Below are 22,201 nucleotides of genomic sequence, written 5' to 3' on the forward strand. Positions count from 1 at the left end.
CAACCTTATGTATTCTATGGAGGTGAAGGCATATATTCAACAGTAGTTTGTTGGAAAAGTACGAAATGTGATAGAAAGAGATTAAGTTCCCAAGTATAAATTACTTCTACATAATATTGGAGGTCATTCAGTAAAGGGAAATTATCATTCTTGCAAACGAAATAAAAAAACAAACCACAAATAGAAAGATACTAAACATCAAAATAAAATCCATAAACCAAGATTCATATCATTAATTGTTTTGTAAGTTGTCTTGAACATAATATTATGATGTATACATGGAAAAAAACCTATTAACCATTGCCATGAACCTCTAGGGTGAAATCTGAGATTAAAAAAGGAAAATATTCAACCATTTATTCCTCCAATGGGGAGATGGCTTTCCTTTTTTTTTGTTTTTGAAAGAAAAGGAAGACGGCTTTCCTTGTAAATGACTACCTGACAACTATGCATTTCGCCTTTGATACCAAGCTCCACCATCATCTGGGTTTTCAGGTTAAACCAAACCAGTTCGTTATCTTTTCTTCTGAAGAATAAATCACCATTCTTTCCCTCTCCAATAGGATGATGAATGCCGGGAAAGGGGCCAAGAATAAAGAGTTTAGTCCAAGACTCCTTCACACCAAGTTCACCCAAAATTGATATGTGAAAAGTAACTTCTTCATAATATGAGATCAAAGCAATGTGGTCATTTAATACCGTTAAGTGTCTCATCTCAGATCTAGAATCACAATTATCAATCAAAGTTGAGGGCATGAGTGTTTTACAAAACACCTCCTTGCTTAAGTCAAAGGAAACCAAATATGCGTCATTATCAACATAATCACCATCATCCCACCAATGACACGATCCATTCAAATACACATAGACACCTACTTGAGTCCTCATACCACAAGGCATATCCAAATCGAGTTTCCTCCAAGAGTTACTTCTTAGGCTGTATATCTCCCACACATCCTCACGTGACACGCTGGTTGGCAAACTTAATGTATGACTTCCAATTGCATAGTCAGGTACAACTAAAACATAATGTACATGTCGAATGACCTTATAGTCATTTCTATCACTGTCAAAACCAAATCCATGAAGCCTATCCCGAGCAAACTCATAATTTACCGAGGGTTCTAACTCAGCAGGGCTCTTAGGAAGGACCTTAAATTCCTTGATAGTTGGATTCCATAATACAACATTTATACCACCAAGGTAAAGACAAACAATTCCGTTAATAACAGGACCCAATATAAAACCACTGTTGTCATACTCTCTAAGTGGAGGTGGTGAACATTGTTATCAAAAACGCGACTTAAGTCCCAAAATCCTGGTTTTTGCGACTTTGCGTAGCTTCAACGACTCAAATTCATAGCAAAGTCCCAAAAACAGGCAAAATCCTATCAAAGTCGCACAAAATCGCACAAAATCGTGAAATCCATTCAAAATCGCAGGATTTTGATGGATTTTGAAGGATTTTGTTCATTTTTTTGATAAGTGTCAATTTTTGACCCGGTTCGTAAATTGACCCAATTTGAATCCATGATCCGTTCTATAAATACCCAAAAGGCAAAATTTTTTCATTCTTTCACTTCCCCCCACATTTATGTACTATATGCAATATATAACATATATTTGACATTATTTTTGTTTTGGTAGAATCCTCGATTTTGATTGCGATTTTACGAGTCCCGACTTTGCTATGCTATATCGATTCTACAAAAGTCCTTGAGTAAAATCCTTCGATTTTGATTGCGATTTTACGAGTCCCGATTTTGCTACTCCCTTTCGACTTGAAGTAAAGTCCCGATTTTGATAACCTTGGTGGTGAACCTAATTTGACTTTCTTCTCAAACCTCTCACCAGAAAGTAAATACAACACATGACGGCTATCTAATGGATATGGCAGGATCTGTTGTAGGAGGAGACAAGAACCATCATCCTCGTAAGCATCAGATATGAAACTATTGCGATACATGTTCATGAAAATAGGGTTTTCAAATAAGCAAGACCATGATTTACTTACGGAACTAAATCGTTTCAAAGATTTTATAGGCAATTTCAAGAGAATGGAAAATGCAATATCTTCAGGAATATGATTACTGACCTTCTCAGTTGAAAGAGAATCCATCGGATCACAGTAGCGAGCGATAGCGTCTGATGCGAAGCACACTGACAAACTCACAGTAGCAACAGCGATTGGTGTAATATGCGATTAGGGTTTTCAAATTATTTCTCGTTTTCTATTTACGCTATCAGCTTATATAGAAAAATTAATTTTTTTTTAAAGAATATAGAAAAACAAAATTAATTTTTACTCCAAATCTATATGAGGCGGTTATGTAGTACTAATATATTTTATTTTGTGCAATACTAATATTTTCTTTTAACTAAATTTAGATTAGATGTTAACGAAAAAAAATAGATTAGATTTATACACAAAGTTTTAACATCAAGAAGTTGTCAAAATAAAAAACAATTGTAAAGAAAAAAATAGTTTATATGGCAGCTCTGATTTTTTTTTTTTTTTATATAAATGGGAATTCTTATGTTGTTAGGCTGAGTATTTTCATGTGAATTCTAATCCTGACTTCCTAGTTGTGTGTAGTATTTTTATTTTTATTTTGACAAATGTGTGTAGTATTAGATAGTGTTTGTTGCCACCTCTTCCATTTTTGAGCCAACTTATAATCTCAAAGTGAGTGAAAGTCGTCAACTGATGATTAAATTGACTATGAGTAGTTTGGGACTTAGTCAGGTTCATTTGGTTTGATTTTTGCAACCTTTTCTCACGAAATTTGAATTAAATCCAGCCAATAGAAAATGAGTTGTTTTGATGCGGTTCAATCGGATTGTGATATGTCCGGTAATGATCAGATAGAGGCAACATAGTAGTCTTTACAGCGGAGCGAAAGGTGTCTGCGAACACGTTAGCACTTCATTGAAAGTAAATCATACATTATCCAAGTCACTGAGATAAATGTGGTTGAGTATGTCTAAGTGTATGTGTAAAGTGAATCATACATTGAAAGTAAGGTTGAGTCACCCTTATATAGGAGAAAGAGGCGCTAACCGTTTCCGCGAAATAAGGCACCTAATGTTAGGGCCGTTGGAGGCCACGTGCATGGTGCAGGAAGAGTGGGGGTGTGTTTCAATGCGGTGACACGCACTGGAACTAGCGTGCTCACTCAGGACGTTATGTCCTGCTTCGCAGGGCTTGATTCGCGTGTCTTCATGGGATTTGCGTTCTAGCCGGTCCAGCACATATGACATTTTTAAAAATTTAAAATTTTTACTTCATATACCTACACAAACATTAAAATATATTGTATGAAGAAAAAATAGATTACAAATATACAGTGTTATAAAATGCTATATGGAAATTATTTTAATATGATAATGTTATATTTTAACTTAAGTTTTTTTTTTTTTTTTGGTTGGAAAAGCTTAGTTTAAAAAAAGTAATTGTAGTCTTAATTATGGCGTAATGTGCCCGACTTGGCTGAGGTTCAATCCTTGCATCTACGGTTCATTCACAAAGTTGAGCCTCAACAAGGCGTACAAATACGGTTGTGGCAAGGTTGTCAAAATCGGGACTTTACTTCAAGTCGAAAGGAAGTAGCAAAATCGGGACTCATAAAATCGCAATCAAAATCAAAGGATTTTACTCAAGGACTTTTGTAGAATCGATATAAGATAGCAAAATCGGGATTCGTAAAATCGCAATCAAAATCGAGAATTCTACCAAAACAAAAATAATGCTTAATATATGTTATAAATTGCATATAGTCATAAATGACTTAAAGTTCAAAGATCATAAAATACATATACATAAATAACTCAAAGCCTGGATGCAAATATTCTTTAGTAGTCATAATAACGCTAAACAACCTTGACAAAATACTTAAAGACAATTTATGCCAAGATAAAATTCTTTAGTGCGGTGGAAGTGAAAGAATGAAAAATTTTGGCATTTTGGGTATTTATAGAACCGGGCCATGGATTCAAATTGGTTCAATTTACGATCCGGGTCAAAAATTGACCCTTATAAAAAAAATGAACAAAATCCAGCGATTTTGAACGTATTTCATGATTTTGTGCGATTTTGATAGCATTTTGCCTGTTTTTGAGATTATGCTATGGATTTGAGTCGTTAAAACTACGCAAAGTCGCAAAAACTTAGATTTTGGGACTTAAGTTGCGAGTTTAACAACCATGGTTGTGGGTCGCCTATGCATGCAAAGAGCCTTGAAACACTAAATTAAATTAAATAAGGATCTCAAAGATAATATGAGCCTGTTACGTAAAACAAACAGGAACACCCTTGTGCTACAAGGGTGTAATCATCGAAACATCAACACTCACACAACCATCTGAAAATTTATTAAAAGAACATTTCACAGCAAAATTAGGTACACATTATCATTCTAAAAAAGAGGCTCAAAACACTTGAGAATCAATTGACTTAAGTGTTGGAGTGTTTTTGCTAGTACACACCCTGACGCTGGTGAAGAACCATTGTCAACAGTCACATCAGCTTCATCGGACCCACTTCGCTCGTCTCTTCTAGTCGTGTTCAAGATCAAGTAATATGTGAAAGACATCATAATTTTTTTTGATTTTGTCTGTCTTTAGAGGTTTTAATATAAGACCATCCACAATGGTGGGTGCTTCACCTATTTAGCGCCACATTAAATAGGCACCTCCATTGTGGAGTATAACATATGGGTGCTTATAGAGGAGGGTGGCTATGGAAGCACCCCCCCCCCCCCCCCCCCCCCCCCCCCCTCCCTCTCCCTCTCTCTCTCTCTCTCTTCATTTTTCATGGGTCCCATTTAATAAATCTTAGTAAAATATGAATAAATTTTCTTAAAAATGTATTGATATAGAGTTATTTGTGGGGCCAATTTAATAATTTCTTTTGAGGTGCTGGGTTGGAGAAAATTGGTGCTTATTAAGTATTACCGTAAAATTGGTTATGTGGACATAGGGAACCCATTTAAGCACGCAATGTGGGATGCTCTGTTGTGGATGTTCTAAGTTTTTCACAATTATAAAAATATTGCCTGAAATATTGGATTAAATATCGTCCTTATGGGATATAATCTCATTGGTTGGTTATATTGATAGCACCGCTGCAAGTCCAACCACAACTGATGTAATTAAGTTTAAGTACATGATCAATCGATCCTTCATCAAATAATTATTTTTCCTCATGTGACTTGATTGAATGCATGTAAAAAAATGTATGCAAATTAAATCTTTTTTTTTTTTTGGTTACAAATCTATTATTTAAAATGTAGAAAAAAATCATCAAATAATTTAGAAAGATAAAACCACAATTATTTATTTGTTGGAAATTTTGCATTAAAACTAACTCGTACTTTTTTAGGAAGCAGGTAATTAGTTTTCTTATTAATTTTTCTTTTCATGAAAAAGTGTATATTACATCTTAACTTAAATAAGTAGGAATTGTTAAATTTTTAAATTAACTAACTAATTTATTTTGAGCTTTTTTTTTTTTTTTTTGAAGAAGCTATAGTGAATATATTAACACCGAAACAGTTCTCTACCTAGCATAAGAAGTGCCAGAGAAGGCACTAAGTTACAATGAGTCCAACAATGAAAACATAAAACAAAAAGAAATAAATAGAAAAGATCTACAAGGTTGCTCTCATACATGACAAAGGATTAAGTCACTATTTGTGATAATTAAAAGTGAACATAGCGTCGCCCCCGCTTGTAACCACACAAAGGATATTAACTTTATTTTGTACAATAATAGCTGCATATGGTCAACCTTATTATTAAAAATCTGATTGTTTCGTTCTTTCAAAATAACCCAAACAGTTGCGAACCATATGAGGTGTAATAAAGACCGCAAAACTTTTGAAGACCGACGAAGTTGTCCATACATTAAGAAATGATCCACTAAGCATGACGGATGAGAGGCCAAATTAATATTACCAAAGTGTAAGCAAGTGTAAGAACAGGTGCATTGCAGTTTCCACCAAATCACAACCATGTACACAAAGGTTATTGGCAGGTAGAAGAATTCCACGTCTAACTAAATTATCCCGTGTTGAAAGTTGATTACGAAAAAGACGTCAAACAAGTAACAAGACCTTCAGTGAAACTTGTTTGTGTTAAATGTCCAAGAAACGCTCCTCATCAGTATAGGCCCTTAGATGAAACCAAAAAATGGTATACCACACTGAATGAGTACCCTTTAATTAATTAATTTATATACTAAAATATTTTTTTTGAGGAAATATACTAAAATATTTGTTAAGTATTTTTTAAACTTTGTTCACTCTAGAACTTTTGAAATCATAGTTTAAATAGAAAAGTTTTTTTTTTATCGTTTTTCCAACATATGTGTGGTTTTTCAAAATCGTATGTGTGAGTGTGTGTGTGTGTTATCAATTTGTATATGCATGAATCATAGGTCTCTCTAGTGCAGTGCTGGTTGGATCAAACTATCAAAGGTATAGTAACCTTAAAATTCATTATAAACCTTAATTACATGTTTGTCTGTTTGTACCTTTAACATTGGTATACACTAATAAAAGAACAGAATTTTGCAACTAAATAATTTTGAGCCAAAATAAATAAGCAAACTCCAAAACCTATTCTCCCAAATCTGACTACCTATTCATTAACATGGATATGTCACGCTAACAACTAACAGATTATGCATATGACATTTCTATTATTTGGAATGCACATCTTTAAGTAGATGAATAACCCTCTAGATTCATCCACAAGAGCTTCTAATTCAGCTAACTGAAATGAGCTTTATAATTCAATGATTTAGATACAATAGTACAATATTTAAGGTTGTGTGCAGAATCTTTTGGTTTGAGCAAAGCAACATATTTATTTCAAAAACCATATAATGCACTCAACAATACATAAATGCTACCTAATTACAATACCACACTCGATTCTCAAGAAAACTCAACATGTCTAAGGAGGATCATTCATCGATATAGGACAGCTACCCTATACAAATGAATGATCCTCCTTAGACATACTGAGAAATCTTACATTCGACATATTGTTGGAAAACAACGAAATGTGATAGAAGACTGTCAATCTCAACACAGTAGAACTTTACCAACAATAAGCAAAAAGATGCCCTTCAAGTTTAAAGCTTTTAACAAACCATTGAACAGATTATTTACAAACCATTAAGCATGACAGCATCAAGAAATTCACAAAAAGAAAGAGATTAAACATCAAAATTAAATCCATAAACCAAGATTCACATCATCAATCGTTCTATAACTTGTCTTGAAACTAACTATGATTTGCGCAATTAACACAAGCCAATTTGCATAAAAGTTAAAAACCTCATAACCATTTTCATAAACCTCCAAGGTGAAATCTGAGATTAAAAAGGAAAAAAAAAAAATCAACCATTTATTCCTCCAATGGGAAGATGGCTTTTCTTTTTTTTGTTTTTGAAAAAAAGGGAAGATGGCTTTCCTTGTAAATGACTGCCTGACAACAATGCGTATTCCCTTTAATACCAAGCTCCTTCATCATCTGGGTTCTCAGGTTAAAGCAAACCAGTTCGTTATCATCTCTTCTGAAGAATAAATCACCATTCTTTCCCTCTCCAATAGGATGATCAACGCCAGGAAAGGGCCCAAGAATGAAGAGTTTAGTCCAAGACTCCTTCACACCAACTTCACCCAAAATTGATATGTGAAAAGTAGGCGACGGGTTATAATATGATATAAAAGCAATGTGGTCATTTAATACCATCAAGTGTCTCATCTCACATCGAAAGCGTCTCATCTCACATCCAGAATCAAAATTATCAATCAAAGTTGAGGGCATGAGTGTTTTACAAAACACCTCCATGCTTAAGTCAAATGACACCAAAAATGCTTCTTCATCATAATCATCATCATAATAATAATGATCATCATCATCGACATCGACATTCCACCAATGACACACTCCGTTCAAGTACACATAGACACCTGCATGAGTCCTCATACCACAAGGCATATCCAAATCAAGTTTCCTCCAAGAGTTACTTCTTAAGCTGTATATCTCCCACGCATCGTCGCGTGACACGCTATCGATTTCATCATCACTTTTAGAGTCCCTAACACTTTCATCATCACTTTCAGAGTCACTATCACTTTCATCATCACTTTCATAGTCACTATAATTTTGATCGTCAGATAAATTTAATTTATGATGTACATGTCGAATGACCTTATAGTCATCTCTAGCATGATCATAACCAAATCCATGAAGCCATTTCACTTTAATCTCATTACGTACTGACGGTTCTAATTCAGTTGGGCTTGGAGGAAGGACCTTAAATTCGTCAATAGTTGGATTCCATAATACAACATTTGTACTACTATGGTAAAGACAAACAATTCCGTTAATAACGGGACCCAAGATAAAACCAGGGTTGTTACACTCTCTGAACGGAGGTGGCGAACCTAATTTGACTTTATTCTCAAACCTCTCGCCAGAAAGCAAATACAACACATGAATATGATTTGATGGATTTGGCAGATTCTGTTGGAGGAGGAGACATGAACCATCGTCCTCGTAAGTATCGGATAGGAAACTATTACGGTACAAATTCATGAAAATAGGATTTTCAAATAAGCAAGACCATGATTTACTTACCAAACTAAATCGTTTCAAAGATTTTGTAGGCAATCTCAAGAGAATGGAAAATGCAATATCTTCAGGAATATGATTGCTAACCTTTTCAGTTGAAAGAGAATCCATCGATTTCATCACAGGAGCTAGCGAAGGCGTCGAACTCACAGTAGCGATTGGTGTAACATGAAATTAGGGTTTACAAATTATTTCTCGTTTTCTATTTGTTTACGCTATCAGCTTATATAGAAAAACTAAATTAATTTTTACTCCAAATCTATATGAGGGTGTTATTTACTACTTTTATTTTTATTTTTGAATTAATAATATTTACATTTTTATTTACTACTTTTATTTTAATCCTTATTTATTAATTTTGTTACGTATGCAGCAACTTAACCTAATTTTTTTCCCGTTCATTTGCTTTATTAGGTTTGCAATTATCTTACTTACTAAAGCTTAACCCCTAAAGCTAACCCTAACCCTAATATTTTCCCCCCATTTTTCCCTCCACTTTTCTAAGCCATTGGATCTTGCACATTTAGGCGCCATTCAATTTAGCCATTGATCATATTTCATATTTATCTCTTCTATTTTTTGAAACAACTATTTCATATTTATCTCTTCTATTTTCCGAAACAACTATTTCATATTTATCTTTTCTATTTTCTGAAACAAATATTTCATAGTTATCTCTACTTCCGAAACAAATTGGCCCTACAACTATTTCATATTTATCTATCTTACTTACTAAAGCTTAACCCCTAAAGCTAACCCTAACCCTAATATTTTTCCCCCATTTTTCCCTCCACTTTTCTAAGTCATTGGATCTTGCACATTTAGGCGTCATTCAATTTTAGCCATTGATCATATTTCATATTTATCTCTTCTATTTTTCGAAACAACTATTTCATATTTATCTCTTCCATTTTCCGAAAAAACTATTTCATATTTATCTCTTCTATTTTCCGAAACAACTATTTCATATTTATCTCTTCTATTTTTCGAAACAACTATTTCATATTTATCTCTGCTTCCGAAACAAATTGGCCCTACATATTTATCTATAGCCCTATTTTTCTGAAACAACTATTTCAAATTTATCTCTACTTCCGAAACAAATTGGCCCTACAACTATTTCATATTTATCTATAGCTCTATTTTTCGAAAACAACTATTTCATATTTATCTCTTCTGTTTTCCAAAACAACTATTTCATATTTATCTATAGCCCTATTTTTCCGAAACAACTATTTCATATTTATCTCTTCTGTTTTCCGAAACAACTATTTCATATTTATCTCTACTTCAGCTTAACCCCCCAAGCTATCCTTAACCCTAATATTTTCCCCTCATTTTTCCCTCCACTTTTCTCAGCCATTGGATCTTGCACATTTAGGCGCCATTCAATTTTAGCTATTGATCATCTTACATAATGCCAGCAGAATTTTGTTATCAAGTTTGCTATAATTTTGGCCAACCGAGTTTTGTTATGAAGTTTGCTATAATTTTGGCCATCGCTAAGCCATCACACAAGCAAACCCTAAAAAATCAATCTAAGTCAAATTTCTTCGTTTTATCGCAAACAAACCCCTAAAAAAAATCAAAAATCAATCAATCAAAGGTAAATTTTCTTCTTTGTTTTATCGATTACTCAGATTATTATTCGATCGATCCAATTTGTTATTGGTTTACTTGATTTGTAATTTGTTTTGTAACTTTGCAGAGTTGTTGGATAATGGATGAATGTGTTTCCAATTCTCACACTTTGATTCTCACGCTTTCGTTTCTCACGCTTAATTTTATCAGCTTCCAATGTTCCCTTGATGGTATGTACACATGGCTCAAGTTTCTTCAGATTAAGTGTTCTCTTTCTCTTTACTTTGAAAAAGGAAAAAGAAGATTTGCCTCTTTTCTCATTTCTCCTCCCATCGCCTCCTTTCAGTTTCATCATTGAAACCTAATCGTTTTCACCAGTAAGAACAACAATTTCATTCACCCAAGTTTTAAAACCCTCATTGCCTCCGCTTTCGGCAATGTCATCTGAAGACCACCGTCCATGGAGGTATACAATTTGTTCTTTCTCAATTTCTTACTCAATTTGTTCATTCTCGATTTGATATTGATTTCGATTTATGATTTCACTGACAATTCCAGTGTTAGTTATACTATTCCAATTCAATTTTTGATTTCGGTTGAATGATACTGGTGAGGATTTCAGCTTTTGATTTGTTTCTACCATAGGTTTTAGGTTCCATCATGTACCATGTTACAATTGATGGTGACATATTTTATATGCATCTGCCACTGCCAGATTTTAAATATCTTGTTTGTTATCTTTTTGTGCAGACTGTTTTCCCTGAATTTGTTGACCTAATATCACAGGGTTTGAATCTCTGAATAGTGCAAATGCGCATCTTAGGCAACACCAGAACTAATAGGATGGCAGTGACAGATGATATTTTTAGGTGTGCCACTACACTTGCATGCATTTATGCGGCTTCAATGACACATTAATCTGCTAAAAATTCTTGCAAATTATAAATATATCTCACATATATTTGCACTTTAATTTACTATAATTCCTTTGGCTTTTTGTATAGGTTATGATTTGGTCCACTAAAATGCATTTGAATTGACATAGCAATAACATACTACTTTGCACAAAACCCGCTACCATGTAAGGTCATCCATTCCGTTTTTCTTGGGTCCACATTGCTCTTTTGATTACTGAATACATTCATTCAATGTTTTATAATGATATGAGTGGCGCATGACATATTTATTCAACAGATGAGACTTTTCATCGTTCAATTAATATAGAAAGCACTGAAAATTAAGGGTGTTGCCTTCCATAACTTTGTACTGCTATTAGAAATTGAAGCATGTTATGAATTTGATTAAATGTCCAATTATTATGTGATATCTATTATTTTCATTTTAGTGCTTGCTTTTTCCTTAAAAGTCTCTGTAAAATATAGTGTTTGCTTTGCTTCAAGTCTTTGCAGCAGAAGTCTGAGATAGAAAATATAACGTTCTCATGTTTCAATTATTGTTTGCTTCAAAATACAAAGCTTAGATTCTGAGCTTCTACAATTATTTTCCTACTTTTATGCTGATTTAAAGAACAAATGCTAATTAATAAATTGGTAATGTAATGTTATTGAAACTATTTAGCTATTGTAGTGTATGTTTTACGGTTGCAGACTAGCCAACAAATGGATTTTGAATGATTACAGGGACCTGTTGATGCTTGCTTGATGAAGGAAATAGAAATGCATTTGATCCATTTGGCTGGTGAATTTCTGTTCAGTTCTCAAGTGATCACATTGTTGTATGGCAATGGAGTTTTGTAACTATATTTGTACGCTTCTATATGTGACTATGGTTCCTACTTTTTTTTGTAGATTAATAGTGATCATTGGTTGGTGTTTTTATCTTCAATTAAATGACTATTTATTGTTGCTTACTTACTTGCACATGCAACCACACTCTACTATGTTTTAACTCTTTACCTTCTTTGTACGATGGATCATCATGAGACCACATATTAGAATTTCAGAAATCTTAGATTCAATTTTCTATGATTGGCTGCTTGAGCATTATATTTGTATGAAAATCCTCACTTATCAACATTGGTGGTTTGTTTTTTTTACAACATTAAACTTTTTCCTCTTAGTGCTTATGTAACACCCATACTAAACGTATCTAGAAAGTTTAGCATGTGCATTAATCTGATACTGGATACATTAAAAATTTACAACTTATTACATGATAATTATACATCTTATACAACCACAGTGTTCGTACATTGATTCTATAACATAACTTATCCAAAATCTAGTTGGTGCTTCCTTGAATCCATGTCATCCTGCTGCAATTCGAACGAACACCTGCCGAAACATCTATCCAGCTTGTAGCTTGCCATCCCAACCTGTTTATCTGAAACAAATAAGGATTGGGATGAGACATAATGTCTCAGTGAGTTCCACCTAATTCTAGGCTATAGGCAACCTCAAGGGAAACCTACGGTCGCCACGTGTCTACTTTACAACCTGACGGTTGATTATACGTGTGTGGGGACTTGCATACTTAGACGGTTGTGCATACTAGGACCGTCATAAAAATCATCTTACTTGTTATAGGCTTACTAAAATCTTGGGTGTCATGGCGGTCAAGGGAACCTAAGACCACTATGCCAAGATACGGTAAACGCATCGAGGTCTTCATGTAACATGTTCATGACACAATCCTAAGCCGGACGATTAGGGAAACCTAAGAACGTCATCGGCATCATATTCTTTACTTGTCCTAGTCATGACTTGTACTTAACATAAACATACATGAGTACATTCGTGATCATAAACATATCATACATAATCGCGTCTAAGTTCATTATTCATTATGTTAGCGTTGAACAAACATTCTTATCTTGGTTCATTTTACGGAGAGCCCCGGGTGGAGTAACCCCGAGAACAATCCCATACATGACCGATGTATGTACATCAGACTCCCTCGGTGTCGTGCGGGTCCCTTGCGGATTGAACCGTTCCCCTTAGGTCGAGAACCTCCCGTATCCCCCTGACGTGGATAACAAGAGACACGAACACCGCCATGCGGTTATAATCTTAGTCTTAACGTCGTGAAAGATTAAACCTAATCATACATGCGAGTTACCTCAGAACCTTGATCGATCCGATTAAAGGTAAACTCTTACTTGATCATACTTATTCGTGGACGTAGAAATATTCTTCGCATTTTATCTTACATAAACATACATGATTAACTATCTAATTCTCGACAACTAGTCAAGGCTCTAGTTCATTCCCTTACTTGAAGTATAACTTGCTACCCGTTCAAGATTTGATATATCTCTAACATGCCATGCTTTACTATACAAACAAATACTCGCTTCACCTTACTAAAGACTATTTTAAGAAAAACCTATGCCTTGGGGACTAGTTATGAAGGGTTCACATTTATAAGAGTTTGCGGGAGCGAAGAACCGAACCAAGGTAAGACAAAAGGGAAGAGACGAGCGAACAGGGCAGAATGCCACCATTCACTCGCCTCGCGAGTGAGCTTACTCGCAATGGCGAGTAGCTACTCGCCTTAGCGAGCTTGGGGGCGAGCAACCCCCCCATTCGGCTCCTCATGCTCGCCTCGCGAGCTCTGTACTCGCAGTGGCGAGTTAGTGCAGTTCAGCACCTGCACAAAACCTGTTTTAAGCCAAAAATCTCCATCACAAAGTAACCCAAGGCATATAATGTCTCTAGTAATCATAGGAAACCTGTAAAACAATCATAGCACAAGTATTTGCAAGTATAATAAGCTTGGCATGAAAAGGGGTGAATCATATCCATGTACAGAAACCCTAGAAATATAATTTTCTCACAAGCATAAACATAAATTCCTGAAGGTGGGATCTAACTAGGATCTCACCTAACCAAAGTCTTGCTATTCCTCAAGCTTTAAACTTCAAAGCTTCAAACCCTAGCTTTTGATTCACCCACAACCATTGCTTTAGCTCATCAATCCATCTTCAAATCATATTTCCCTTTGTTGCCTAACCATGAGGAAACCATAGATTGCACAAGCTCATGCTTCAACTCCCAACTTAACCAAAACCCTAAATTGAATCTTTTCTTATGTGGAGAAGTAGAAAAATCAAACAAAACCAAGCTTCCATAAATTTAAGGGATCATGATGGGGATTAGTATAAACTTGTCATGGAAGAGAAGAAAATATCAAGGAGGGATTGTGAAGAAGAGAAGAGGAGGGCGTGAGGTTTAGAGAGAAGGAAAAGCAATTCCCAAAACCAAAACCTAGAGAGAGAAAGAGCAATGGATAATGAAGAAATTTGGGCCAAAATCACTTAAATACCCCTCTTGCGTGAAATTACTTAAATGCCCTTCATCTTACACGTGTTTGCACGTCTCTGGCACTTAACCCGTGACTGCCAGACATTCAAATTAAACATTTCCATCATACTTATTTTCCATAAACATTAATCCTCTGACACGATCGAATGGTAATATTCCGATACTGACAGGCGGGATATTACATTCTACCCCCCTTAAAGAAATTTCGTCCTCGAAATTTAGAAATCAACTACCAACATCGCAACTAAAACTTGCCTTCTTCGGTTTCTGTTAAGTAATATCTGATCATTACCCACTTCGAAGAGTTTCGAAGGATGCTTCCTTATCAAACATACTATCTTTGGTTTAGTCATACACTCTTGAAATAGTCCAATGTAAGCTTTCTTCATTTACACATGTAATTTATTATGTTTTTCTTAATCCGCATGAATCCGAACATATTCTTCTTGATGTTAATATCTTCCTCAAAATCCCTGAGTCATCTTAACACATCGTGATTAAAACTTACCCTTGCTTCATGTGGACTGGTTGTTTTGATTCCATAACCTATCCGCTTAACATTAACCATTCGTAGAAGTGGCTTATCATTAACTGGAGCACTCAGGTTTTGCCTTGCAACTCCCGTTTGCATCATAAGCATCTTATCGTACATACATATAGTCCATACTTAGTCTTTCTTACCATACCTTGTGACTCATACTTCCTACTTACTTTGGTTATCCAACAATTCTCTCATCGCATCTTGAAATCTCAGGAAATATTTCGTTTCTCATTGCATCCATATTCATGGCAACTCCTATAACTTGACATAGAAAAGCGAAATCAAATACACCGATACGCTTGACATCCATTAACTAATCTCTTAATTCGCAAATTCGGAGTCTTTCGTCTTAACCCAATTGTACCTGAATACCTTCCATAAAATTTATATGTCCCATATAACCCTCTGAAGAACATTATTGTTCATTTGCCAAACTTACTTTCCATCGCGTTTCATATACTTCCAAGTGTCACCTCTTGTTAGATAATAACGATACTTGTTCCAAGATATTGCTTCATAAAATTTTCTAAATATTGGTATATGGGTCCTTGGAACGAATAGATGCATGACTAAAAAAAACAAAATAACTTCGTTTCCAAGTTCCTCAATATCCATCTCTATTTTAGGAGTTTTAAAATCATAGTTCGAAATTATCTTAGCAAGTATTGTCATCTTTTAACAAGTTTAGCACTTGTGGGTATGAACCTCATCATGCATAATTCATGAGTCGTGTTTCCTTTCGTGATAACATTCTTAACTTCCAAAAGTAGATTCCTTCCTATTCCTTTTTATCTTTGCATGCATTTCCTAGACATACTTTACTGTTAAACATAAATCAGGTAGGATCTCTGATTCACTTGACAATATCTCGTTCTCTTGTTTCAAGAGCACTAAACTTGAATCTTAGGAACACCGTATTCGGATACTAGTCACATATTGTTATCTTCTCCCGATCGACACCTCTTCTTCATAACCGGTTATCACACTTGATAGCTTAATCATTACTTTAAGTCGCAAGAAGAAACCTTTTGAACCTTACATGTAGTCCTATTGCCATAAAGCATACACTTCTTAGCCAACTGACAGTTCTTGCACTGGTTCAACATCACCGATTAGGCAACCCGATTACTTCATATGTAGCGATTCTAGTCTCCCCTATCTTACTTGGTGGAGACTTATCCATAATATCTTTACTTAGCGTTTTCGGAAACTTCTTATTCGTCTCATAACATTCTTACCAAAATCGTGTTACTACACTTGTCTTCTCTTACCATTCCTCTCGTAGGTTCTTACTATCATACTCACGGCTCTGTAATTACCATCAAAAACCTTGCTGACCATTTCCGTTACGCCACTCTGATTCCCACATGTTGTCTTTAATCAATACCTTAACTCATTGAGACGGATAAAACTTCACATTTCCTTCTGCCCATGTTTACTATCTTATCAAATCTTCTATGTCGTAACCAACGCTACAACCCTGCACTTTTACCACCTTGCGAGATTAAGGCTAACGGTAGGTTTATCATATGCTCGCATTACTTTCCTTACATATATATCTTACATACTTATCAGTTGAACTTATCTCCTGACATAACGATACCATACTTAAATTCGTTCTCGAGCAATTTTGACCCACGGTGCACATTCGCGTTGCCACATAATTACCATGGTAGACTCATCATGTACTCATACATACCTTCCTTGAACATCCAACATTACATCTTCGTATTCTCACAAGCTACGCTTTGCTTAATCTTACTAATGCTTGCTCATTAATTTTCTTCTTGAAGAAAACTTCATAAATTTGCACACAGATTATTGGTGTTGATGTTTCTTTATTATATATATATATATATATATATATATATATATATATATAAAATATTGAATTTTGGGTCTCGGTCGTTACTATAAAATTCGTGGAACGAGTTGATAACACAACAGTGTAATCAAATCTTGCTCCAAGTGTTCAAATTATTTTTCATGTGTTGTAACTGACCGGTGCCTACAGAATTCCATTTAAAAATTACGAACACCAATTCCAATCACCCATATGCGTATAACTTTTGTAAAATTTTATAAACTTTGCAAATATTAAAATTTGTCATAGTAACGAGCCTTAGTAAATGAATTAAGCAAACCGTAGATTCGAGGGGTAACTAATACTCCACAAAATCTGAGAATCTTGTGATCTAACATAACTCCTCACCACCTTAACTTCTTACTTCCAGTCTTCACGTCCATAACGTCCGTTCCATATACCGGAACCTCTAAACTCTTGATCTAACCCCTTTCTAACCTTGACACATTAACTTCCAAAGTCACCTTAAACTGAGTCGACTCCGTTAATGGTTGTCCATGCCTTTTTCCTTTGAAAACCTTAAGTTGTAATGTGCATTCGTTACTTGATGTTATAAAGAGTGTTTATTGCAAAAAAAGGTTGTGAAGACAACTCTCCAATAGTCACTACGGACCCTTGAGACGAACTAATAGTTTTCGAGAAAAAGAAACTAAAAATGTCGCCCCAGGTTCGCTATCAGCGAAATCCACTGGAGTAATTTCGCTACTAAACAACACTCAAATGGAATGATTTCAATCATGTAAAAAAAGGTCAAATTGATAGATAATTACTTCTCCATAGTTTCTCTTTTCTTTTCAACAAAAATAAACACAGATTCTGCAGTGTAATAAATCAAACAACTGAATTTGAATGAAAAGACACCACAGCAGTAAAATTTTATGATGTTATTGACCTCATTCATTTGTATAGTTCAAAACTCAACTGCATATTATGTTATCCATTTTCCGATTCTTCATCCAACCAAAAAAACCCTTGTCTTGCCTTATGCTAAAATTTCAATTTAAAAGTTATGTCTTAGAATAAGAATCAGACTTTAAAACCACATTGTTACAAAAACCTTACTAGTTACTATAGCATGTTGAAAATTCAGTGACATTTTTTGACATTTTGAGTTTTTTTTTTATCAAAGTCATGTGAGTGATCATGTATGTATGTGTATATGTATGTGTCTCTGTGTGTTATATGAAAAAAAAATAAGGATCTTCTAAACAATACACCACTAATACTAATGTAAATTAGGGGACTTAAAACCTATTTAAGCTAAATACATACAAATGCATTTAACTTAGGTCACCATCAAGAATTTTCTGCAATTAGTTTTGGTATGTTGCCCTAACAACCAAGAGAAGACAGATTATGGAAATGTCATAATTTATATCATGATCAAAATCTAGGTTGACTTTCAATTAAGACATACCAGAGGATCTTCTAATTAGGTTATAATTGATCAGCAAGAATTTTACCAACAATAAGCAAAAAGATGCTCCACATGATACTAGAGGTCAGTAAGGAAAAAATATCAAACTAAAATCCATAAACCCAAATCCATAAAACTATGATATATGACAAGCCAATTAGCATACAAGGTAAAAACCTAATAACAATTTCCATAAACCTCTAGGGTGAAATCTGAGAATAAAAATGAAAATAATTAACCATTTATTCCTCCAATGGGAAGATGGCTTTCCTTGTAAATGACTACCTGACAAAAATCCATATCGCCTTTGATACCAAGCTCCTCCATCTTCTGAGTTCTCAAGTTAAGCCAAACCAGTTCGTCATCATCTCTTATGAAGAATAAATCACCATTCTTTCCCACTCCAATAGGATGATCAACGCCAGGAAAAGGCCCAAAAATGAAGAGTTTAGTCCAAGACTCCTTTACACCAACTTCACCCAAAATTGATATGTGAAATGTAGCAGATTCGTTATAATATGAGATCAAAGCAATGTTGTCATTTAACACCGTCAAGTGTATCTCACGTCTACTCTCATATTCAGAATAAAAAATATTAGTCAAAGCTAAGGGTATGAGTGTTTTACAAAACACCTCCTTGCTTAAGTCAAAGGACACCAAATATGGGTCATTATCAGCATTGTCGTCGTCATCCCACCAATGACACACTCCATTCAAATACACATAGACACCTTCATAAGTATAAATACTTCTTAGGCTGTATATCTCCCACACATCGTCACGTGACACGCTAGTTGCCAAACTTAATGTATCACGTTCAATTTCATTGTCAGATAGATGTAAATAATAATATACATGTTGAATCACCTTATAGTCATCTCTAACACTGTCATAACCAAATCCATGAATATGATTGCTAACCTTTTCAGTTGAAAGAGAATCCATAGATTTCATCATCGTAGCGAGCGATAGCCTCTGATGCGAAGAACACTGTCAAACTCCACGGTAGCGATTGGTGTAACATGCAATTAGGGTTTTCAAATGATTTCTCGTTTTCTATTTACGCTATCAGCTTATGATGACAGTCAGTCATTCATTATTTTTAGAGAGTCTTTTTAGTAAGTTTTTGGTTTATTTTTATTATTCTAGTATTTAATTTAGAGTTATTTTGAATAAATTAATGTTTTTAAGTTATTGTGTATTATTATTATATTTAAGTGAAAGAAAAGCTTGGCAAAATGGAATCTCATTGATGGCCACGTGAGAATGCAACAAAAGGACCATTATTGCCACCAAAATAAAGAATTCCACAAAAGAAGTGATGGCCACGTGATGTATAAAAGAATGTGATTGCCATCAATAAATTAATGCATAAGGGAATGATAGTGGCGAGCATAAACCAGCACAAAGAAATAAAGAATTGTGAAGCTATCGTACTACGATCCCTAGCATCGTACTACGATGTTGAGTTGTTTTGGAAATCTGCAGCTACTGGAAAAATCGTAGTGCGATGGTAAAGCGTTGTACTATGATGGTTGCTCAACTTTATTGTTTTCTATATAAACCAATGCTGTTGTTTGAGGAAAAGAAGCGAAATTTTGGGGAAATAAATACATGGAGAAAAGGTTGGAGACCAACAAAACTCATATCCGGTCACCAATTTCATGTAATAAATATTTCTTTCATATTAGTTATTTATGCTTTAGCCATGAATAGCTAGATCCTTTGTGATTAGGTCAAAAGATGATTCTGTTCTAGCTCATGTTTATGTAACCTGTAACTCTTAATCTTTATGAATGTTATTCTAGTTTATTCAGTATAAATTGTTATTAATGCTTTTATGATTCTGACCCAATATAACTGATTCTAGAGTTTATATGACTACTGACACTAGCGTGTAACTCTGACATATTTATACTGTTCAATCTAACGGACAATCTAGGGATGGAGCGTTGTTAGGTTGTGATAATTGAATTAACGGACTTAAAACCTTTGATGATTATAGGTTCACCTAAGGGATTACAGAATTATAATTATAAAAGAGGGCTTAGGATCAAGGGATTGACCTAAGCTATTTTGTTAATTTGTCTTGAACTGAATATCATTTGAAAAATTAAGAAACAGGTTGCTAATGAGTGATGAACAGATGAATTGATTGACCTAGTCATCTCTCCATATTATTTCTTAAACCAATTTTTCCTTAACCATTTTATTTACATTTGCAAACCAAATCTATTGCCTCAGTGCACCCCCCATTTTACATACATCCTTAATAATAACGTTACTACCGAGTAGAAGTTGAAACAGTCCCTGTGGATACGAACTTATAAATTTTATTACTTCGATATATTTTTAGTACACTTGCTAAAAGTCTATCAGCTTATATAGAAAAACGAAATCAATTTTTACTCCAAATATATATTTTTTTTACTCCAAATCTAATCTATAGAAAAACGAAATTAATTTTTACTCCAAATATATATTTTTTTTACTCCAAATCTAATCTATATGAGGCGGTTATTTACTACTAATATTTTATATTTTTTTGATTAGTTATCTATTTTATTTTAACTAAATTAGATTAGATTTTAACACCCAAAAAAAAGATTAGATTAGATTTTTATATAAACAATAAAAAATTGTTAAAAAGAAAAAACAAGTGTAAACAAAAAAAAAGTTTAACTAACTGAGTCAATGTTATTAGATTGAGTATTTACATGTACAAAGTGCCAGAACACAGGCACCTCCCTACCAACAAACAAAAAGAGTCAAAGAGGAACACTCATACAAAGAAGCGGATGTGTCCACCAATCATACCAGCTATAACTAAAAGATGTATACTTTGCTTTCATCCATAGAAAAGAGTAGCGCTTAACTTTGTCAAGTAAACCGTGAGTATCGGAAGGCTCGTTCTGAAAAATGCATCTGAATTATAACATTAACTTTTTGGTAATCGGGTTGTGTGTGAGTATCAGATAGTGCTTGTCACCATTTCTTTAATCTTCAGCCAACAACTTATAATCACAAGGTAAATGAAAGTAGTCAACTGGAGATTAAATTGACTATCATTAGTTTGGGACTTAGTAAGCTTCATTTGGTTCGATTTTTACCGTTCCTCTTAAAATTCAAATTAAATCAGACCAATGAAAAATGAGTTTTTATTTTTTTTATTTTTGTGGTGGCCGGGGTTCGAATCCCAAACCTTTGCATATATTATGCATTGTCCATACCAACTGAGCTAAGCACACGAGGACAAAAAAAAAGAGTTTTGTTTGTTGTAAGTTCGATCATATTTACATTTAAAAAAAAAATGTAAAACTTCACTTCATCTATCGACACAAACGTTAAATAGATGAAGTGAAGTTTTAATTTTTTTTTTAAATGTAAATATGATTGAACTTACAACAAAAAAAATTATGAAGAAAAAAATGATTAAAAATCAATCCAAAAAAAGTAATAGAATAAAATGTTATGTTGAAATTATTTTAATATGATAATGTTATATTTTAACTTAAATTATTTTTTTCCTAAAAAAAAGTTATTTCAAAAAAGTAAGTGTAGTATAGACTATGAAGTAATGTTCTTGGTTTGGCCAAGGTTCAATCCTCGCATCTAAAGTCCATTGACAAAGTTGAGCCTCAACAAGGCGTACAAATGCGGTTGTGGATCACCTATGCATGAAAAGAATCGTGAAACACCAAACAATGCGTTCAAAGCCAATATGAGCTCGTTAAGTAAAACAAACGGGCACCCGACCCTTGTGTTATAAGGGTGTAATCATCAAAACATCCATGCTCAAGCAGCCAGCTGAAAATCTATTAAAAGAGCAATTCACTACATAATTAGGTACGCATTATCATTATATCGAA

At 34.2% G+C, this 22,201-nt stretch overlaps 3 protein-coding genes and 1 long non-coding RNA gene across 4 annotated transcripts; 1 reads left to right on the plus strand and 3 right to left on the minus strand.

The window, feature by feature from the left end:
- Positions 1 to 348: 348 nt before the first annotated feature.
- LOC146917988 (F-box/kelch-repeat protein At3g06240-like) lies at positions 349 to 2,119 on the minus strand. The gene is made up of 2 exons (XM_085721977.1): positions 1,822 to 2,119; positions 349 to 1,283 (listed from the first exon to the last, which is right to left on the minus strand). The coding sequence occupies exons 1-2, from the start codon at positions 2,117 to 2,119 to the stop codon at positions 349 to 351; spliced, it is 1,233 nt and encodes a 410-aa protein (XP_085578103.1).
- Positions 2,120 to 7,287: 5,168 nt separating this feature from the next.
- On the minus strand, positions 7,288 to 8,807 carry LOC146917989 (F-box protein CPR1-like). The gene has a single exon (XM_085717344.1). The coding sequence runs from the start codon at positions 8,764 to 8,766 to the stop codon at positions 7,414 to 7,416; it is 1,353 nt and encodes a 450-aa protein (XP_085573470.1). The 5' UTR covers positions 8,767 to 8,807; the 3' UTR covers positions 7,288 to 7,413.
- Positions 8,808 to 10,976: 2,169 nt separating this feature from the next.
- Positions 10,977 to 12,215, plus strand: LOC146917990 (uncharacterized). Its single transcript, XR_015014221.1, has 2 exons — positions 10,977 to 11,096; positions 11,835 to 12,215. It is a non-coding gene; the product is annotated as an uncharacterized LOC146917990 (long non-coding RNA).
- Positions 12,216 to 18,566: 6,351 nt separating this feature from the next.
- LOC146917991 (F-box/kelch-repeat protein At3g06240-like) lies at positions 18,567 to 19,289 on the minus strand. Its single transcript, XM_085721978.1, has one exon. It carries the CDS (start codon positions 19,287 to 19,289, stop codon positions 18,567 to 18,569), a length of 723 nt encoding a protein of 240 aa, XP_085578104.1.
- Between the last annotated feature and the right edge of the window lie 2,912 nt (positions 19,290 to 22,201).

Source organism: Medicago sativa, chromosome 6 (genome assembly GCF_051527215.1).
Source record: "Medicago sativa cultivar Bolivia chromosome 6, Bolivia_mono, whole genome shotgun sequence".
Lineage (NCBI taxonomy): Eukaryota > Viridiplantae > Streptophyta > Magnoliopsida > Fabales > Fabaceae > Medicago > Medicago sativa.

What these genes read in the sequence shown, in the direction of transcription:
- LOC146917989 (XM_085717344.1), bottom strand. Translation starts at nt 8,766, where the DNA reads ATGAAATCGATGGATTCTCTTTCAACTGAAAAGGTTAGCAATCATATT.
- LOC146917991 (XM_085721978.1), bottom strand. Translation starts at nt 19,289, where the DNA reads ATGATGAAATCTATGGATTCTCTTTCAACTGAAAAGGTTAGCAATCAT.
- LOC146917988 (XM_085721977.1), bottom strand. Translation starts at nt 2,119, where the DNA reads ATGGATTCTCTTTCAACTGAGAAGGTCAGTAATCATATTCCTGAAGAT. An exon ending in TGAGAAGAAAGTCAAATTAG is followed by an intron (nt 1,284 to 1,821) that starts GTTCACCACCAA and finishes TTTGATAACAAT; the next exon opens with GTTCACCACCTCCACTTAGA.